General features: G+C 54.8%; 1 protein-coding gene and 1 gene segment (V, D, J or C); both read left to right on the top strand.

The window, feature by feature from the left end:
• The window catches only part of LOC129195352 (M1-specific T cell receptor alpha chain-like), a 431,139-nt gene that overhangs the window by 286,645 nt on the left and 126,107 nt on the right, over positions 1-18,387 (top strand). The window lies entirely within an intron of this gene.
• On the top strand, positions 13,824-14,842 carry LOC129195356 (Ig heavy chain V region 914-like). The segment is given in 2 exon segments: positions 13,824-13,948; positions 14,373-14,842. Coding segments are annotated over 2 exon segments (396 nt in total).

Below are 18,387 nucleotides of genomic sequence, written 5' to 3'. Positions count from 1 at the left end.
GCAGATGCAGACGGAGATGGCCATGCACATGCACATGCAGAGGCAGAGGGAGGCTTTCGTTCCGCGGTCGGGGCCGCAGTGGCGGGAGCAGGCGCGGCTGGTCCCCGAGGAGGGCAGGCGGTGCCTTGCCGCGGTCGCGGGGCTTTGCCGGGAGAGAGGGGGGTGAGCGGCTGTGGCTGTGGCGGGGCGGGTGTCGCCGGGGCGGCGGGTGAACGTCCTCGGGCCGTGGGCGCGCCCTGCCCGGCTGCCTGCGCTCTCCGTCCGCAGGGCTGTGGGCGCAGCTGAGGCTGGTGGAGACCGGCGGAGGGCTGCGAGCGCCCGGGGACTCCGTGCACCTCTCCTGCCGCGGATCCGGCTACAGATTTGAACTTTATGGACTTTGGTGGTACCGTCAGGCACCGGGTAGCAGTCTGGAGTGGGTCTCCGTCATCTGGGCATCGGGTGGTACAAATTATGGCCCAGCAGTGGAGGGTCGAGCCACAGTCTCCCGGGACAATTCCCGTTCCGAGTCATCTCTGTCCCTGCGGGACCTGCACCCTCAGGACTCTGCCCGCTACTTCTGTGCCGTTCTCACGGAGACAGGAAATCCAGCAGAGCTTTAACACAAACCTCGCACCAGGGTCCTGGCTCTGGGCCTGGGAGCTGGCAGGGAGGCGAGTCCCCCAGATGTTCAGGGTTGTTCTCAGAGATTCATGTATTTACAGCATAGAGTTTTCAAATGGTTGATTCTGACCGGGATGTCCTACCTGTTTATGTCCCCAGATGAGCTCTAAGCCTTCTCTTTGCCATCTTCCCATGTATCACGCTAACCCTTTCTCCTCTCACAGCCCACAATTCCTTCTCCTTTGGAAACAAGCTCTACTGTTTCATAGAATCATAGAATGGTTTAGGTTGGAAGGGACCTTAAAGATTGTCTAGTTCCAACACCCCTGCTATGGGCAGGGACACCCTCCACTAGACCACGTTGCCCAAAGCCTCATCCAACCTGGCCTTAAACACTTCCAGGGACTGGGCCTCCACAACCTCTCTGGGCAACCTGTGCCAGTGCCTCACCACTCTAACAGTAAAGAATTTCTTTCTAACATCTAATCTAAATTGACCTTCCTTCAGCTTAAACCCGTTACCCTTTGTCCTGTCACCACACTCCCTGATAAACAGTCCCTCACCATCTTTCCTGTAGGCCCCTTCAGGTACTGGTAAGCCGCAATTAGATCTCTGCGGAGCCTTCTTTTCCCCAGGCTGAACAATCCTAACTCTCTCAGCCTGTTCTCATAGGAGAGGTGCTCCAGCCCTCTGATCACCTTCGTGGCCCTCCTATGGACTCTCTCCAACAGCTCCATGTCTCTCTTGTACTGGGGCCCCCAGAGCTGGGTGCAGTACTCCAGGTGGGGTCTCACAAGAGAGGAGTAGAGGAGCAGGATCACCTCCCTCGACCTGCTGGTCACACTGGTTTTGACACAGCCCAGGACACGGTTGGCTTTCTGGGCTGCAAGCGCACACTGCCGGCTCATGTTGAGCTTCTCATCAATCAACACCCCCAAGTCCTTCTCCTCAGGGCTGCTTTCAAACCATTCCTCGCCCAGCCTATAGGTCTACTTGGGATTGTGCTGACCCACGAGCCTGATCAGCCTGATCCCTGCTGAGTCCTGTGTACATGAGTTTTGGGGCATGAGTTGTGGGTCTTGTTGAGTCCTGCACATCTACCCCAGAGCTTCAGAACCAACTGTATCTTGGAGCTCACCTGGCCTTGGGGAGTCAGGGAGAGGTTTACACAGGAAGAGTTAGCTAGAGAAGCGTTAGCATGGGGGAGCGAGTTGGGTGCTGGATCAGAGTGGAGGGAGCAGAGTGAGGAGCTCATCTGCCTAGGGGTGCCCTGTCCAAGCAGAGCTCAGCTCCAGGTGGTCCCATCTGCAAGGAGCAGCAGCTCAGCAGCAGAAAGGGACATGGACCTCCTGGGAAGACAAGCTGCCACCCCCAGGGCCAGCTCCAAAGTCCCAGCAGAAACACTGCAGTCCTTCCTCAGAGGAAGGTCGAGGGTGGCCCCACAGCAACACGTCACCTTTTGCCTAACAGAGGTTTTCCTGCCAAGCGAGCATCAACTGCTGCTGCTCTTCCAGCCCCCACCTCTCACCTTCTCTGTTGTCACAGAGGGAGGGAGTGATGTGGCGGGACTAGGACTGACTGCAGGCAGAGAGGCAGAGGCAGGGAAGGTGTGGGCAGAGCTGTTCTGCCGGCAGAGAGAAGCTGGAGGGAGGTGACAGAGAGTGGGTCCGGGCCATGTGGACTGCCATGTGCGTGGGGTTATTGGCCATGGTAGGTAAGTGAAAGGAAGGGGTGATGCGCCCTGCCCTGCCCCCAGGAACTGAGCATGCCCCTGTGCTCTGCACAGCTCTGTGGAGCTCTGTGGAGCTGTGCTGACCGCTTGCAGCCTGACCTGTGCCTCTGGCCTGACCTCCCCACCCATTCCTGCAGCACACAGTGGGAACAGCCCTCTTCCTCTTCTAGCCATGAGTTAGGCACCTCTGTCCAGCCTGCCTCCTCTGCAGCGTGGGCACAGGCAGGGCAGCGACCTGCTACTCCCACATCTTGGGGCGTAATGCTTTGCTCTTGGGCTGGACACTCTGCTCATGGGGCACTGCAACCCCATCCAGCAAAGGGCTACAAGGATGATTAGAGGACTGGAGCATCACTCTCATGAGGAAAGGCTGAGAGAGCTGGGTCTGTTTAGCCTGGAGAAGAGAAGGCTGAGAGGGGATCCCATCAATATGTATAAAGGTCTGCAGCACGGGTGTTCAAGAGGATGGGACCAGACTCTTTACAACGATGCCCAGCAACAGGTCGAGGGACAATGGGCACAAACTTGAACACAGGAAGTTCCACCTCACCATGAGGAACAACTTCTTTACTTTGAGGGTGACAGAGCACTGGAACAGGCTGCCCAGAGATGCTGTGGAGTCTCCTTCTCTGGAGATACTCAAAACCCGCCTGGACGTGATTCTGTGCAACCTGCTGTAGGTGATCCTGCTTTAGCAGGGGGCTTGGCCTAGATGATCTCCAGAGATCTCTTCCAAGCCCTACCATTGAGTGATGCTGTGATAACATCTCGTCACAAATACTCAGTGAGACAACTAGGAAAGATGCTCTCCTAGACTTGCTGTTTGTGAATAGAGAAGGACCTGTGGGAGATCTGATGGTAGGCGTTTGTCTTGGCCACAGTGATCATGAGATGGTTGAGTTTAAACTTCTGAGTGTAATGAGAAAAAAGGTCAGCAGAGTTGCTACCCTGGACTTCATGAGAGCAAAATTTAAGCCATTCAGGGAGGTTCTTAGCAGTATCCCCTGGGAATCTGGTTTTGAGGGCTGAGGGGTCCATGAGTGCTGGTGAGTTTTTAAGAATCACCTTATAAAAGCCCAGGAGCAGGCAAACCCCTTGCCTTGAAAGTCAAGCAAGCAGGGCAGAAGATGAGGCTGGCTGTACAGAGAACTCCTCAGGGAGCTCAAGAATAAAAAGAAATTGGATGATCTCTGTATGATGTGTGACCTGACACGGAGCGTGGCGCAGCAGTTTGCATGTCATTTCGCGCAGGAAGGTCCTACTCCCCCTACCAGCTCAGGAGGTGAGTTCCATTGGTGGTCATCAATCCCTCGGAAGGAGATGAACTGTGGTATCCACCTGGCAGAGAGCTCTGTGCTCTGGATGTGGGAATCCAGACAGAGCTGTGGCAAAGACATGCAGCCACCCAGGTCTCAGGCTGCAGGGAGTGCCAGAGCCTGTCACTGGGCATGGATGGTGGGTAGTGAGAACGGCTGTGTGAGGTGTGAGCAGGGGGCTGATCTGCTCAGCCTGGTGGCAGAGCTACGGGAGGAAGTAGAAAGGTTAAGGAGCATCAGGGAGGCTGAGATAGAGAGAGCCTGGTGGAGCCAAGCTCTGCCCTCCCTGAGGCAGAAACAGGGACCAGACAAAACCCAAGATGAAGGGGACCCTGTATCCTCCCCCTGTCAGGTTGAAGGCCGTAGCTTAAGAGGAAGGAGTTGTCCCGTCCCACTCAGGGGGTGAGGGTGAGGTTATCTTTTTAATTCTCTGCGTGGTAATCAGAAGTAACAACAATTACTTTAGAGGTTCAAACCAATCATAAATTTACTTAAAACTCAGTGGAACTAGAGAAGATAGAGGCTTGGCAAAAGTCATAACAATGCTCAAAATTTAGCAGAACTATGAAAGGTAAGGGTTTAGCAAAACGTGTGACGATATTACCCTAATGTGCCGAAAATTAAGTTAGAGACAAGGAGAGTGATAGAGAGGAAAAGAAAGAAAGAAAAGAAAGAGAGAGAGAGAAAAGATATTGGTTCTGATTGTGAGCTTCTCACTTGGGGCTGAGAATATAATGGGGCAAGACCTTCTGAGCATGCATGTTTGCAGCTGCCGAAGCCCAGAGATCACGAGAGTGGCCCCGTGGCCCACAGCCCCTGCCTGCTCTCCTAAGCGTAGAAGCCAGCTAGCAGCCCAGCAGCCTTTCATCATCACTGGGCCAGTCATCACCTTCAAAAGTTGACTATTCTTGTTCTGTAAGAGCCAGCTGCATACTTTGGTGTAGGGCGGCTGTGTCATCCCATGCCATCCCAGCATCCTTTGCTCTACAAACTGACAATGCTGCTAAGGCAGCTGCTTGCAGTCTGACAGCTGCAGATGTCAACGTGCGGATTTGCTGTGCCACCAGCGGACAGACCAGCTGCGAGCACGATTTCAGAGCAAGACTGTCCAGAGGGTTCGGGGTGTCCCTCCCAAAGCTAGCACTCCAGGGCGCCTTTCACTTCATGCAACGATTTGCATGCTCTGAGGGAAGTGCTCGCAGAAATTCTTAACTGTTTGGACTCCATGAGGAATGAGGGGAACTGACAGTCACAGTCCCAAGACAGGAGATAATGGTTTCCTTTTCAGGACTTTCCCTTCTGAACAGGTGGTGTGGTTTAGCCCCAGACAGCAGCTAAGCACCATGCAGCCCCTTGCTCACTCCTCCCCCCTGCCCCGCCCTGGGATGGGGAGGAGAATGGGAAGAAAAAGGTAAAACTTGTGGCTTGGGATAAGGACAGTTTCCTAGGACAGCAAAGGGAGACGAAAATAATAACAGCAGCACTTATAACAGAATATACACATACTGCGTGCTACACAATGCAATTTACTGACCCCATGACTGGACGCTCAGCCTGTCCCAGAGCTGCTGCTCCTCCCAGGCTAGCCCCATTCTTATGCAGAGCATGAGGACAACATCATATGGTATGGAATACACCTTTGGCCAGTTTGGGCCACCTGTCCTGGCTGTGTCCCCTCCCAGCTTTCTGTGAAAATTAACTCTATCCTAGCCGAAAACCAGGACAACAGGGCAGCTGTAAGAAGATCGGGCACTACAGATGGCCTACGAATGCCCCAATTCTGGGGACTGTGTTGACTCCCCCACACACCTAACTGTATCCAGGTTTTACCAGGGTCTAGCAAAGCCTTTTCCTACTGGGTGTCATCAGTCAGCTATCTCTGTCCTGAGCTGTGACCCCCAAGTGTCTCATCCTTCCTCCACATCCAGTTTAAAGCTATCCTTCTATGCTGAGCGAGAGCTGAAGCAGTAACAGCAGTTGGATTAGGTAGCTAATGAAGCACCGTAACACTGACCCAGCACCTGGAGCTGTAGCAAAGATAGGAACATGCGCTGGGGTGGGCATCATGTGCGTGCCACCTCCAGGCTCTCCCACTATGATGTATTTGGTGCTGAGTTCGTCCTGCAACAGGGAAATGTGCAGCACAGTGCATTGCAGGAGCTCCCGAACTATGTGCAGCCCAATATAAGCCTGTGCCCACTCAGGTCAACTTATGTTTGGTGGATCGCCAAGTCGTTTGCAGAGAAAAGTCTTCTGGTTAGGACGACTGCAGGCACTACTGCACAATTGCAGTAGAGAAGGCAATAGCAGACTGGAGCAGAGGCACACCTTGCAGTGTCGTGGCAGGAAGAGGACGAGACACCCAAGGGTGTCCTGACCATGCCACCTAGTTGCCCTTTACCCCCTGTCAGCTTTTGGGTTCCGGGAGAGCGGCGGAGCTGCGATGGGAGCCGCGGGCCAGGAGCCTTCGTCTCCCGGGGCGCCGCGCTCCTTCTCTGGCGACGCCCCTGCCCCGCGTCCCTCCCCGCGCCCCCCCTTCTCCTCCCCCGAAGGGGCCGCGGCACCGGGGGGCCGGGCCGGGTGCCGGGCGGTGCCGGGTGTGTTTTGTTGGGGGCGGGCAGAGGCGTGGGCGCTGCCGCGGCGAGGGGCCGAGGTGGCGTGGCGGTGAGGAGCGGTCCCGAGCGCGGCTGCGCTCGTCTCCTCTGCGGCTCCCGCCGGGCCCTTGGTGCCCGGCCGACCCCGGCGCGGCAGGGCATGGTGGCGCCCGGGCTGGGGCCGTGGCTCCTGGCCTTGTCCTTGGCCGCGGGGCCGGCAGGTGAGAGCCGGGCGGGGAGGGCAGCGAGGCCGGGGCTGGGCCCGGGGCTGGGGCTGGGGCTGCTGCCGCGGGCGGCCCTGCCCGTCCCGGGGCCCCGGGGCCGCGGCTGCTCCCGCGCCGGGCGCGCTGTCGCCTGGCGCTCGCCTTCCTTAGCGGGGAAGCGGGGAGCGGGTGGTGTGGGGGGGAGCGGGAGAGGGAGAGGCGGAGGGAGATGCAGAGGCAGAGGGAGGCTTTTGTTCCGCGGTCGGGGCCGCAGTGGCGGGAGCAGGCGCGGATGATCCCCGAGGAGGGCAGGCGGTGCCTTGCCGCGGTCGCGGGGCTTTGCCGGGAGAGAGGGGGGTGAGCGGCTGTGGCTGTGGCGGGGCGGGTGTCGCCGGGGCGGCGGGTGAACGTCCTCGGGCCGTGGGCGCGCCCTGCCCGGCTGCCTGCGCTCTCCGTCCGCAGGGCTGTGGGCGCAGCTGAGGCTGGTGGAGACCGGCGGAGGGCTGCGAGCACCCGGGGACTCCGTGCACCTCTCCTGCCGCGGATCCGGCTTCACCTTCGAGGATTATGTCGTTCTGTGGTACCGTCAGGCACCGGGTAGCAGTCTCGAGTGGGTGTCCGTCATCAACATATTGAATAGTCCAAGTTATGGGCCCTCAGTGAGGGGTCGAGCCACAGCCTCCCGGGACAATTCCCGTTCCGAGTCATCTCTGTCGCTGCGGGACCTGCGCCCTCAGGACTCTGCCCGCTACTTCTGTGCCGTTCTCACGGAGACAGGAAATCCAGCAGAGCTTTAACACAAACCCGGCGGGCAGCTAAAACAACCACATATCCCGTCGCTCACTGCCTGCTCCCACTGGGATGTGGGAGAGAACTGAAAATGGAAAAAAAGATGCTGTTGCTTTAGATAAAGACAGTTTAAGAGGCTAAAACAAAACAAAAAGTAAGACAACAAGAAAAAACACCAACAAAAACAATAGTAATATATAAACAAGAAGCTTATGAAGAGCACAATTTCTTACCGCCCAAAGTCGTTGCTCTGCAAGACCCCAAGCTGACCCGCCTCCCAGCCTACCCCTCAGTTCTGTACAGAACATGACGTCATATGATATGGACTATCCCTTTGGTCAGTTTGGGTCAGTTGCCCTGGTCATGTCACCTCTGAGCTACTGTGGTGTCCCCAGCCTTCTCGTTGGCAGGCCAGTATGAGTAGCTGAAAAGTGCTTGACAGCTCGGCAACAACAAAAAATGTCTCTGTGCTATCAACATGATTCTCACCCTAAATCCAAAACATAGCCCCACACCAGCTGCCAGAAAGAAAATTAACTCTGTCCCTGCTGAAACCAGGACAGTATCCAGCCCTTATTCTAGAACATCTGCATCATGTGCAGATCCCACATTTTCCAATCAATTGCAATTAATCACTGCCATTTTCCCTGTCTTTTGATATATACACACAGATGTCATTGTCTTAGTAGACCACCACTATGAAATGTCTGTACAATGGTCATAAATGTCCACAAAAATGTCCATTAAGTTCCTTTAGTCGATGACTTTGGACTCCATCTGTCCTAACAGCCTTTCAGGGCAGGAGAGATGGTGTGTGATGGTGGATTGCTGCGTGCTGCATCCCGAACTTGTAGCTGATCAGTTCATGCTCGCGCTCTGTGGGTTGAAGACGTCAATCTGGCGGAAGTTGCTTGGTGCTCATTGCTGAAGCCTGTTCTGGTTTCATCACCTCTGCACCTTGTTGCCTTTCATCAAAGTTCATTCTTATTGTAAGATAAGATAAGATAAAGATAAAGATAATTCTTATTGTAATACTAGGGCATATAGCAATCGTAGTAGCGATGATGTGCATTATCATGTAGCAATTACCATCATACAATTGAAATCATTGGCTATTCTCACCCAAAATCAAATCATCTTGAGGTACACATTAGACTGTCGCATCCTTCTGCATCACCCACCAAGTGCATGCAGGTCCTTGAGCAACAGCAATCCCACGAATATGTCTGGGAGTAACCCAGACTGTCTTCCCCAAAATATTCTTCACGTGCTGGAGGGACTTTATATCCTTCTACAGTACGTAAAAGGTTTGATTGGGCAGGGCCAGCTCGATTGGTAGATCCCCAAGAGTTAACTAACCAGGAGGCCTTTGCTAAATGTATATCTCAATGTCTGAGGGTCTCACCACCCATTGCTCTCAGTGTAGTCTTTAGCAGGCCATTGTATTGTTTGATTTTCCCAGAGGCTGGTGCATGGTAGGGGATGCGATATGCCATGCTGTTTGGCCCAGGTGTCTATGAGGTTGTTTTGGAAATGAGTCCAGGATAGTATTCAGGGCAGTGGCAAGGGGCACAGGGTATGTTTCCAACCATCTGTTGGTTGCTTCCACCATCACAAGCACATGGCACTTGCCTTGGCGCATTAGCAGGACTGTGATGTAAGCAATCTGCCAGGCCTCCCCATATTTACATTTCAGCCATCGTCCTCCACACCAGAGAGGCTTTACCCGCTTGGCTTGTTATGGATGACCTGTGCAATTGCCACTTCTTTTTCATGATCTCATCTGTACATTGCATCTCTTCCTTGATGGCCTGAGTTGTCATGCACCCACCTCACTGTAAATAATTAACCTTTGTGTTGCCAGTCCAGATCTGCCTGAGTCACTTCAATCTTAGCAGCCTAATTCCATATGCTGGTTGTTCTGATGTTCTTCAGTGGGCCAACTCTTGGGTACATGGGCATCTACGTGACATACTTTTACAATCAGATTCTCTAGCTGGGAAGCAATATCTTGCCACAATGGGACAGCCCAGATGGGTTTGCTTCTGTGCTGCCAGTTGCTCTGCTTCCATTACTGTAACCACCCCCAGAGGGCATTGGCCACCATCCATGAGTCAGTGGAGAGGTAGAGCACCAGCCACTGTTCTCGTTCAGCAATGGCTACAGCCAGCTGGATGGCTTTCACCTCTGCAAACTGACTTGATTCAACCTCTCCTTCAGCAGCTTCTGCAACTTGTCGTGTAGGACTCCACACAGCAGCCTTCCACCTATGATGCTTTTGCACAGTGCGACAGGACCCCTCAGTGAACAGGGCACATTGCTTCTCATTTTCTGGCAGTTTATTACACATTGGGGCCTCTATAGCACGCGTTACATCCTCCTGTGCGATATTCCAAAATCTTTGCCTTCTGACCAGTCCATGATCACTTCCAAAATTCCTGGGCAACTGGGTGTAAAGCTCTGATAAGAAGTGAATGTCTCAAATATACACCCAAGCCAGATGCTCAGGACCATGTCCAGACAGCTTGTGAAGACCTCCAAGCATGGAGAATCCAGAACCTCTCTGGGCAATCCGTGCCTGGGGTCAACCACTCTCATGGTGCAAAAGTGTTTCCCGATGTTCAGATGGAGCCCTCTGTTTTTCAGTTTGTGTTCATTGCCCCTTGACCTGTCACTGAGCACCACTGAAGAGAGCCTGGCCCTGCCTTCTCTGCACCCACGCTTCATATGTTTCTCTATGTTGCTGAGATGGCCCCTGAGCCTTCTCTTCTCCAGGGGAAACAGTCCCAGCTCTCTTGGCCTTTCCTGATGCAAGAGGTTCACCATCCCATAATCACCATCGTGGCCCTTCACTAGACTCTCCCCAGTATGTCCAAGTCTCCCCCTGGTGCTGGGGAGCCCAGAATTACTCCTAGTACTCCAGGTGTGAGTTCTGCAGTGTTGAGGAGAGGGGAAGGATCCCCTTCCTGAGCTGCTGGAAACACTCCTCCTGTGCAGCCCAGCACACCTTCAGGCCTCTTTGGTGCCACTGCCCATTGCTGGCTCATGGTCAAGTTGTTGTCCAGCAGAAGCCTCAGGTCCTTTTCTGCACCTGTGATTTCTGTCTGAGCAGACCCCGGGCTGCCCTGGTGCATGGGGTTGTTCCTCCCCAGGTGCAGGACTTTGCTCTTCCCCCTGAGAAAGTGCATGGGCTTCCTTCCTGTCAGCTCCTTCTCCAGCTTGTCAAGGTCCCTCCGGATGGCAGCACAGCCCTCTGTGTGCAAACCTCACATTCCACCACTGCAAATACTCCATGCAAAGCTGACACTCCACTACTGCCAATTTCAGGCCCCAACAAGGATAGTTTGACATCAGTTTGAATTCTTATTTTAATTCAGTATGACAGTATTTGGAGTGTCTCAGCATAGCTGCAAGTCATCTCTCTGTTCCTCACCAGCCCAAGACACAGCTGTTGTCCCAACTGCTAGAGAGTACTTGCATGTGGTTTGCTTTATGAGCTCTTTGTTTGAGGCAAGGAAACATTACTGGCTCATTGTCAACCCGGTGTCCAGCAGGACCACCCAGGTCCTTTTCTGCAAAGCTGCTTTACAGCTGGGTGGTCCCCAGCACATATTGGTGCATGGCGTTGTTCGTCCCCAGGTGCAGGACTTTGTGCCCAAAGGGGTAAGCGTGGGTGCCTTGTTGCCCTCCCACAGGAACTTGATGAAACCAGCTCCTTCCTGTTGTGGCTCTCAAGGTGCTCACATTGGTTGGGTAGTCTGTCGCAGTCACCTGTACCATCATGTCCTTGCACTGAAATCCCTCCTTCTTCTGGAAGTGGTCCTGTGGGAGCAGTGAGCACAGGTACCTTCTGGGCACTGCCAGGTCCTCCAAGAACAGTGGCTGCTTTGTTCACCACCTGGGCAGATTTCAGCTGAGGGTCTGTGATTTACAGGGCCAATCTTCCCTTGCAGCCCTGACTGAGAGAGGAGTTCATTACTGCAGAATTAGATGCACAGCAGTGAAGGCTTCTCTCTCCATTGTATGCAAAATACCCACCAAAATGAGAAACACAGCAAAGGCTGCGGATTCGCCAAGGGGCTGGAGAGAGGGAAGGGTGCTGCCCAGGAGCAGTTGTTCCCAGTGCCGAGGCTGCTCCTTAGCATTTCTCTGCTCACCGGCTCCAAACACCAGGATTTTGCCTCCTGCCCCTGTCCCTGTCCCAGTCTTGGTCCCTTTCTTTTCTGCTGCGCCAGCAGTGGCTGGGGAGCCCCAAGCCCTTAGCCTGGCACAGGTGTAGCGCTTCACTGGGGATGGGGCTGCAGATCCCCCCACTCCACCACCCCACCAGCCTGCCCTGCCCCAGCCAGCACCGAGCCAACCCATTGGAATCAGGACACCATCCCCTTATTCTAGGAATTTATGTGTTCACCCATTAAAATACCTTTTTTCCCTCCCTTTATCACCTTCCTCTCCCTGTTCCAAGTCCTCATGCACACAGAAATACCAAACAGCTGCTTCCTAAATAACAGAGGCCAAATGAAGAGAAACCTGAAACCTGTTGAAAAGAACACTACACCTGCATTTCCCAGAGCCCTGAACATTATGAGGAGCCGTTGTGCTTTCAAAAGCCCTCCCACCAACAGAGAGCACACAAAAGCAGACACACTCTACAGCGAGGGAGAGATGTTCCCTCACAGTGTAAATGTGACGAAGGGAGAGGGAAACCCAGGGAAAAGTGCAAGAAGCCGCTGAGACCGTCGACACTCTGCTGCAAAGACAAGCAAAGGCAAAAGGTGAATTGGCCTCAGTCTTGCCCTCCTCACCCCAGAGGTGTGACTATGTCACACACTCTCTGGCACACTCTGCAGGATGCAGCCATTCCATTGTGCTGCCAAGAGTGCCTTGTTGTGTCTCCCGAGGGACAGAGATTCTGGAGACGGGAAAAAATGATCATCTTCACCATGGCTGTGCCAGCATGTGTCCTGCTAATGCAGTCAGGTGGGTGTATTCGTGCACTTCCTATGCATGTGCCCCACAGTTGCTAGTAGGCTAGACGGAGGTCTGCGCTGACAAGGAGATGAGGGCAGGGAGAAATGCAGAGGGCTGATGGAAGTAGATATCTGACCTTTCCTTTTCTTTGGAAAGACAGAAAGGTTTGGGGTAAACACAGCCTGAAACACAGAGCAAGTGAGAGAAGGAAACAAGCTGCTCCGCAGACACATTTCTGCCCGTGTTGCAGGTCTGTTTGGAGGTGACCCCCAGAAGCAATTCTTCTTCGAGGCGTCAGCCACAGTTGGGCAGCAAGCCTTCTGCCCTGCCAGTCCACCACCAAGGACAGTGATAGCACTTTGAATGTCTTCTGGTACCACCAGCTCCCAGGGGAAATGTTGAAATAGTAGTAGACTAGAGTTTACTGCTCTAGAAGCAGAGTAGTAAGACTAAGAAATACCTAAGTGACCAATAGCATTGCAGCTCATGAGGCAAGAGGCTCTACTTATTAATAAAATGTACCCCCTCACACTGCCCTGTCATCATCAGATAATGATGATTGATAAAGACAAAGATGAATAAGATGTTGAAGCTGAAGCTGAAGATGATGATGATGAAAATGATGATGACGACGGGGTTCTTCCAGGGTTGTGCTCACTGTTCGGTAGCATTGGGTAGCCAAAGGCAATTTGGTTTGGGCAGCCCAGAGCCCAGGCAGGACTCAGCTTGGCCTGTTCTCCACATAGAACATGTCAAGGGGACTGCTGCAGCCACATGGGTCCTGTCTCCCACAGGAGCTTTTTCCACCAGAACAGCCATAAGTGCAGAAAAAAGGGCATTACCACACTGGAGCTGAGGGACACCTTGTAGTGTCTTGGCAGGAATGACAGAAAAAGACACCGAAGGGTACCCTAGCAATTCCAAATACTTTGCCATTTATGACCTCTCAGATTTTGGGTTCAGGGTAGTGCGAGACAGGACAAATGCCAAGGGAGTAAGAGGGCTCTGAGTGGAGCAGAGAGTGGAGTGAATGTGGGGCAGTCAGGGGGGACAAGTGTAAAGGCAGGGTAAATGTGGGGAAAGGAGGGCACAGCTAAGCCAGAGCAGTTCTGCCTATGTGGACTCCCGTGTCTGTGGGATTCTTTCAGATCCGTCTTGTGGGCACGGGCAGGGGATGGGGGTGAGGCCAGGGCGGGCTGGGGGTGCGGGGCACGGGGAGGGTCCTGCGAGGGGACGCTGCGGGCCGACAGCCCGTCCCTGGCGCTGGGGCTGGGGCTGCGTCTGTCCCCAGCTGCGCCTGGCCGAGGCGCCGATCCCCTTCCGCAGGGCTCGACGTCAGGGCGACAAGCCGGGAGAGCGGCGGAGGCGCGCTGGGAGGCGCGGGCCAGGAGCCTTCGTCTCCCGGGGCGCCGCGCTCCTCCTCTGGCGACGCCCCTGCCCCGCGTCCCTCCCCGCGCCCCCCCTTCTCCTCCCCCGAAGGGGCCGCGGCATCGCGGGGCCGGGCCGGGCCGGGCGGTGACGGGCGTGTTCTCTTGGGGGCGGGCAGAGGCGTGGGCGCTGCCCCGGCGAGGGGCCGAGGCGGCGTGGCGGTGAGGAGCGGTCCCGAGCGCGGCTGCGCTCGTCTCCTCTGCGGCTCCCGCCGGGCCCTTGGTGCCCGGCCGGCCCCGGCGCGGCAGGGCATGGTGGCGCCCGGGCTGGGGCCGTGGCTCCTGGCCTTGTCCTTGGCCGCGGGGCCGGCAGGTGAGAGCCGGGCGGGGAGGGCAGCGAGGCCGGGGCTGGGCCCGGGGCTGGGGCTGCTGCCGCGGGCGGCCCTGCCCGTCCCGGGGCCGCGGCTGCTTCCGCGCAGGGCGCGCTGTCGCCTGGCGCTCGCCTTCCTTAGCGGGGAAGCGGGGAGCGGGTGGTGTGGGGGGGAGCGGGAGAGGGAGAGGGAGTGGGAGAGGCAGAGGGAGGCTTTCGTTCCGCGGTCGGGGCCGCAGTGGCGGGAGCAGGCGCGGCTGATCCCCGAGGAGGGCAGGCGGTGCCTTACCGCGGTCGCGGGGCTTTGCCGGGAGAGAGGGGGGGTGGCGGCTGTGGCTGTGGCGGGGCGGGTGTCGCCGGGGCGGCGGGTGAACGTCCTCGGGCCGTGGGCGCGCCCTGCCCGGCTGCCTGCGCTCTCCGTCCGCAGGGCTGTGGGCGCAGCTGAGGCTGGTGGAGACCGGCGGAGGGCTGCGAGCACCCGGGGACTCCGTGCACCTCTCCTGCCGCGGATCCGGCTTCACCTTCGGGAATTATGTCGTTCTGTGGTACCGTCAGGCACCGGGCAGCAGTCTCGAGTGGGTGTCCCTCATCAGTGCATGGAGCAATACAAATTATGGCCCAGCAGTGGAGGGCCGAGCCACAGCCTCCCGGGACAATTCCCGTTCCGAGTCATCTCTGTCGCTGCGGGACCTGCGCCCTCAGGACTCTGCCCGCTACTTCTGTGCCGTTCTCACGGAGACAGGAAATCCAGCAGAGCTTTAACACAAACCTCGCACCAGGGTCCTGGCTCTGGGTCTTGGAGCTGGCAGGGAGGCGAGTCCCCCAGATGTTCAGGGTTGTTCTCAGAGAGCCATGTAGTTAACAGCATAGAGTTTTCAAATGGTTGATTCTGACTGGGATGTCTTACCTGTTTATGTCCCCAAATGAGCTCTAAGCCTTCTTTTTGCCGTCTTTGCATGTATCATACCAACCCTTTCTCCTCTCATACTCCACAATTCCTTCCCCTTTGGAAGCAATGTTTGCTGTTTCCATCGAATCCCAGTGAATACTTTGGGCACCCAGAGATGGTGCTGGTAAGGGCTGTGAATAAGCCGTCTCTCACGCTTACCTGCCACATCTCTGGTGTACCCATCACCAACAGCAGCTATGCTTGGGACTGGATCCGTCAGACTCTTGGCAGAGACCTGCAGCATATAGTGTTGCAGTATCCTTTCACAGGACTCCAGCACATTGCTTCATCCTTCCAGATGCGAGTCACCAGCTCTGCAGACCCCTCCAGGAACCAGCTGTTGCTGGAAGTGCTCTCGCCATCACCTGGAGATATGGCCACCTATTTCTGTAGCATTGGAGAGCTGGAAAAGGGCACAGTGCTTGAGAGATGGGCAGGGCCAGGGCAGAAAAGGAAGAGGGGGTTTAAATCCAGCCGTGTCTTTTGTGGTTGCTGCAAAGCAAGGCTGTTCCCAGACTTTTCAGGAATAGTCTGTTGTGGCTTTTCCCAGAAACAGGCACAGAGGTGCTGCAGCAGCATTAGCAGCAGCAGAGTCTCCCACAAACACCCACAAACCCCTGAACATGCCATTACCTTCTTTCTTCCTTCTCAGTCTCTTCTGCAAGCACAAAGTGACAGGGAAAAGTTTTGCCTAGGAAGAAGCACAGTGAGCATTGAAGAAGTACAACTTGAACATGGAAATCTAGAGTTGACCTGACTTTTGAAACCTCCTATTGTTCAGGGCACCCCAGAGTAGTGCAACAGAAGGAGCTGAGTCAAAAACTCTTTTGACATGATGAGTATAGTCTCTTTGTTGTGTTGCTCCAAGTGACACAAGGCACTATAGGTCCCCCTGGCCCTGCATCCCCCTGCTTCTTTTCCCAGCCTCAAGCCTCCAGTTTCAATGGGTTCGTTTGCCCTTGGCAACTCCCCTTCCAAGCCCTGTCCTGGATCGTCTCCTCAAGGGGCCATGTTGGAGCACTGGTGAAAAGAGAGGGGAGGGGAAATGATTCAGACAGTGTGTGGAGGGCCACTGTAGAGTTGTTACAGCAGAGTCAAATGTAACCAAGGCTACTGCTGCTAAGGACAGCAACTGTATAGAGCTACCCCTGTGTTAATAATTATCCAAACAAAATAATAATAAAGATGTGATTGTCAAGAATTAGAAGCATAACTGATAAATTTTTACTTTGAGCAGCAAGCCTTGAAGAAACATTTGGACTTGCAAAAAGTACCAGGAAACTAGGGGAAAGGTAATCCCTGCAGAGGGAATTGCAACCTCCGACCCATGGACCACCTCCCCCAGTTACACCAATTACTCAAAAGATAAAGGCAGAGAAACTGGGCACGCGTTCTAGTTTGCATGCTAGACAATGAAATCTAAACTAATCATATGCATATAACAATTCATATGTATTAGAAAAGTGAATATGTTAATGTTATATGTATAAATAGCCACTGATTTGCAGCTTTGCTGTGCTGTCTTGGGATGGACACCTGTATTTGCGCAAATATAATCTGCTCTGTGTATTGGTGTATTGCACACTGAGTACACAAACCCCCAGTTTTTTGGACAACACAGTGAGCAGTGCTCCCCAAAATGGTGCTACCTGTCAAGATGGTGACACTGTGTCAGGGCTCAGTAGGTGTCACGTCCTGTGGCCGCAAAGGTCCGAGGGGGAGCACTGGGTTCCTGCTGTGTAAGATAAGCACGGAGAAGGCAGTGTCCCTGCTCTGCTGAGCAGCCCCAAGAGCCTGGTCCCTGCTGAGTCCTGCACACACGAATTTTGGGTCATGAGCTGTGGGGTTTGAGTCTGCATATATACCCGAGAGCTTCAGTGCCAAGCATATCGTGGATCTCACCTGCCCAGTGCCCTGTAGGTCCTTTGCTGCTTGGAGGGTCAGGAACAGTTTTGAAAGGAAGAGGCAGCTGAGGAGTGTCAGCAAAATGGACAAGTTGGGTGCTGGGTCAGAGTGGAGGGAGCAGAGTGAGGAGCTCATCTGCCTAGGGGTGCCCTGTCCAAGCAGAGCTGGGCTCCAGGTGGTCCCATCTGCAAGGAGCAGCAGCTCAGCAGCAGAAAGGGACATGGACCTCCTGGGAGGGTAAGCTGCCACCCCCAGGGCCAGCTCCAAAGTCCCAGCAGAAACACTGCAGTCCTTCCTCAGAGGAGGGTCTTGGGTGGCCCCACAACAACACGTCACCTTTTGCCTAACAGAGGATTTCCTGCCAAGCGAGCATCAACTGCTGCTGCTCCTCCAGTCCCTGCCTCTCGCCTTCTCTGTTGTCATAGAGGGAGGGAGTGATGTGGAGGGACTAGGACTGACTGCAGGCAGAGAGGCAGAGGCAGGGAAGATGTGGGCAGAGCTGTTCTGCCAGCAGAGAGAAGCTGGAGGGAGGCGACAGGGAGTGGTCCTGGCCATGTGGACTGCCATGTGTGTGGGGTTATTGCCCATGGTAGGTAAGTGAAAGGAAGGGGTGATGCGCCCTGCCCTGCCCCCAGGAACTGAGCATGCCCCTGTGCTCTGCACAGCTCTGTGGAGCTCTGTGGAGCTGTGCTGACCGCTTGCAGCCTGACCTGTGCCTCTGGCCTGACCTCCCCACCCATTCCTGCAGCACACAGTGGGAACAGCCCTCTTCCTCTTCTAGCCATGAGTTAGGCACCTCTGTCCAGCCTGCCTCCTCTGCAGCGTGGGCACAGGCAGGGCAGCGACCTGCTACTCCCACATCTTGGGGCGTAATGCTTTGCTCTTGGGCTGGACACTCTGCTCATGGGGCACTGCAACCCCATCCAGCAAAGGGCTACAAGGATGATTAGAGGACTGGAGCATCACTCTCATGAGGAAAGGCTGAGAGAGCTGGGTCTGTTTAGCCTGGAGAAGAGAAGGCTGAGAGGGGATCCCATCAATATGTATAAATATCTACAGCATGGGTGTTCAAGAGGAAGGGACCAGACTCTACAATGATCCCTAGCAACAGGACAAGGGGCAATGGGCACAAACTTGAACACAGGAAGTTCCACCTCACCATGAGGAACAACTTCTTTACTTTGAGGGTGACAGAGCACTGGAACAGACTGCCCAGAGATGCTGTGGAGTCTCCTTCTCTGGAGATACTCAAAACCCGCCTGGACGGGATCCTATGCAACGTGCTGTAGGTGATCCTGCTTTAGCAGGGGGCTTGGCCTAGATGATCTCCAGAGGTCCCTTCCAACCCCTACTGTTGTGTGATGCTGTGATAACATCTTGTCACAAGTACTCAGTGAGACACCTAGGAAGGATGCTCTCCTAGACTTGCTATTTGTGAATAGAGAAGGATCTGTGGGAGATCTGATGGTAGGTGTCTTGGCCACAGTGATCATGAGGTAGTTGAGTTTAAACTTCTGAGTGTAATGAGGAAAAAGGTCAGCAGAGTTGCTACCCTGGATTTCAGGAGAGGAAACATGAAGCTATTCAG

This window comes from Grus americana, chromosome 22 (genome assembly GCF_028858705.1).
Source record: "Grus americana isolate bGruAme1 chromosome 22, bGruAme1.mat, whole genome shotgun sequence".
Classification (NCBI taxonomy): domain Eukaryota; kingdom Metazoa; phylum Chordata; class Aves; order Gruiformes; family Gruidae; genus Grus; species Grus americana.
This window is presented reverse-complemented; position numbering and strand designations above follow the sequence as displayed.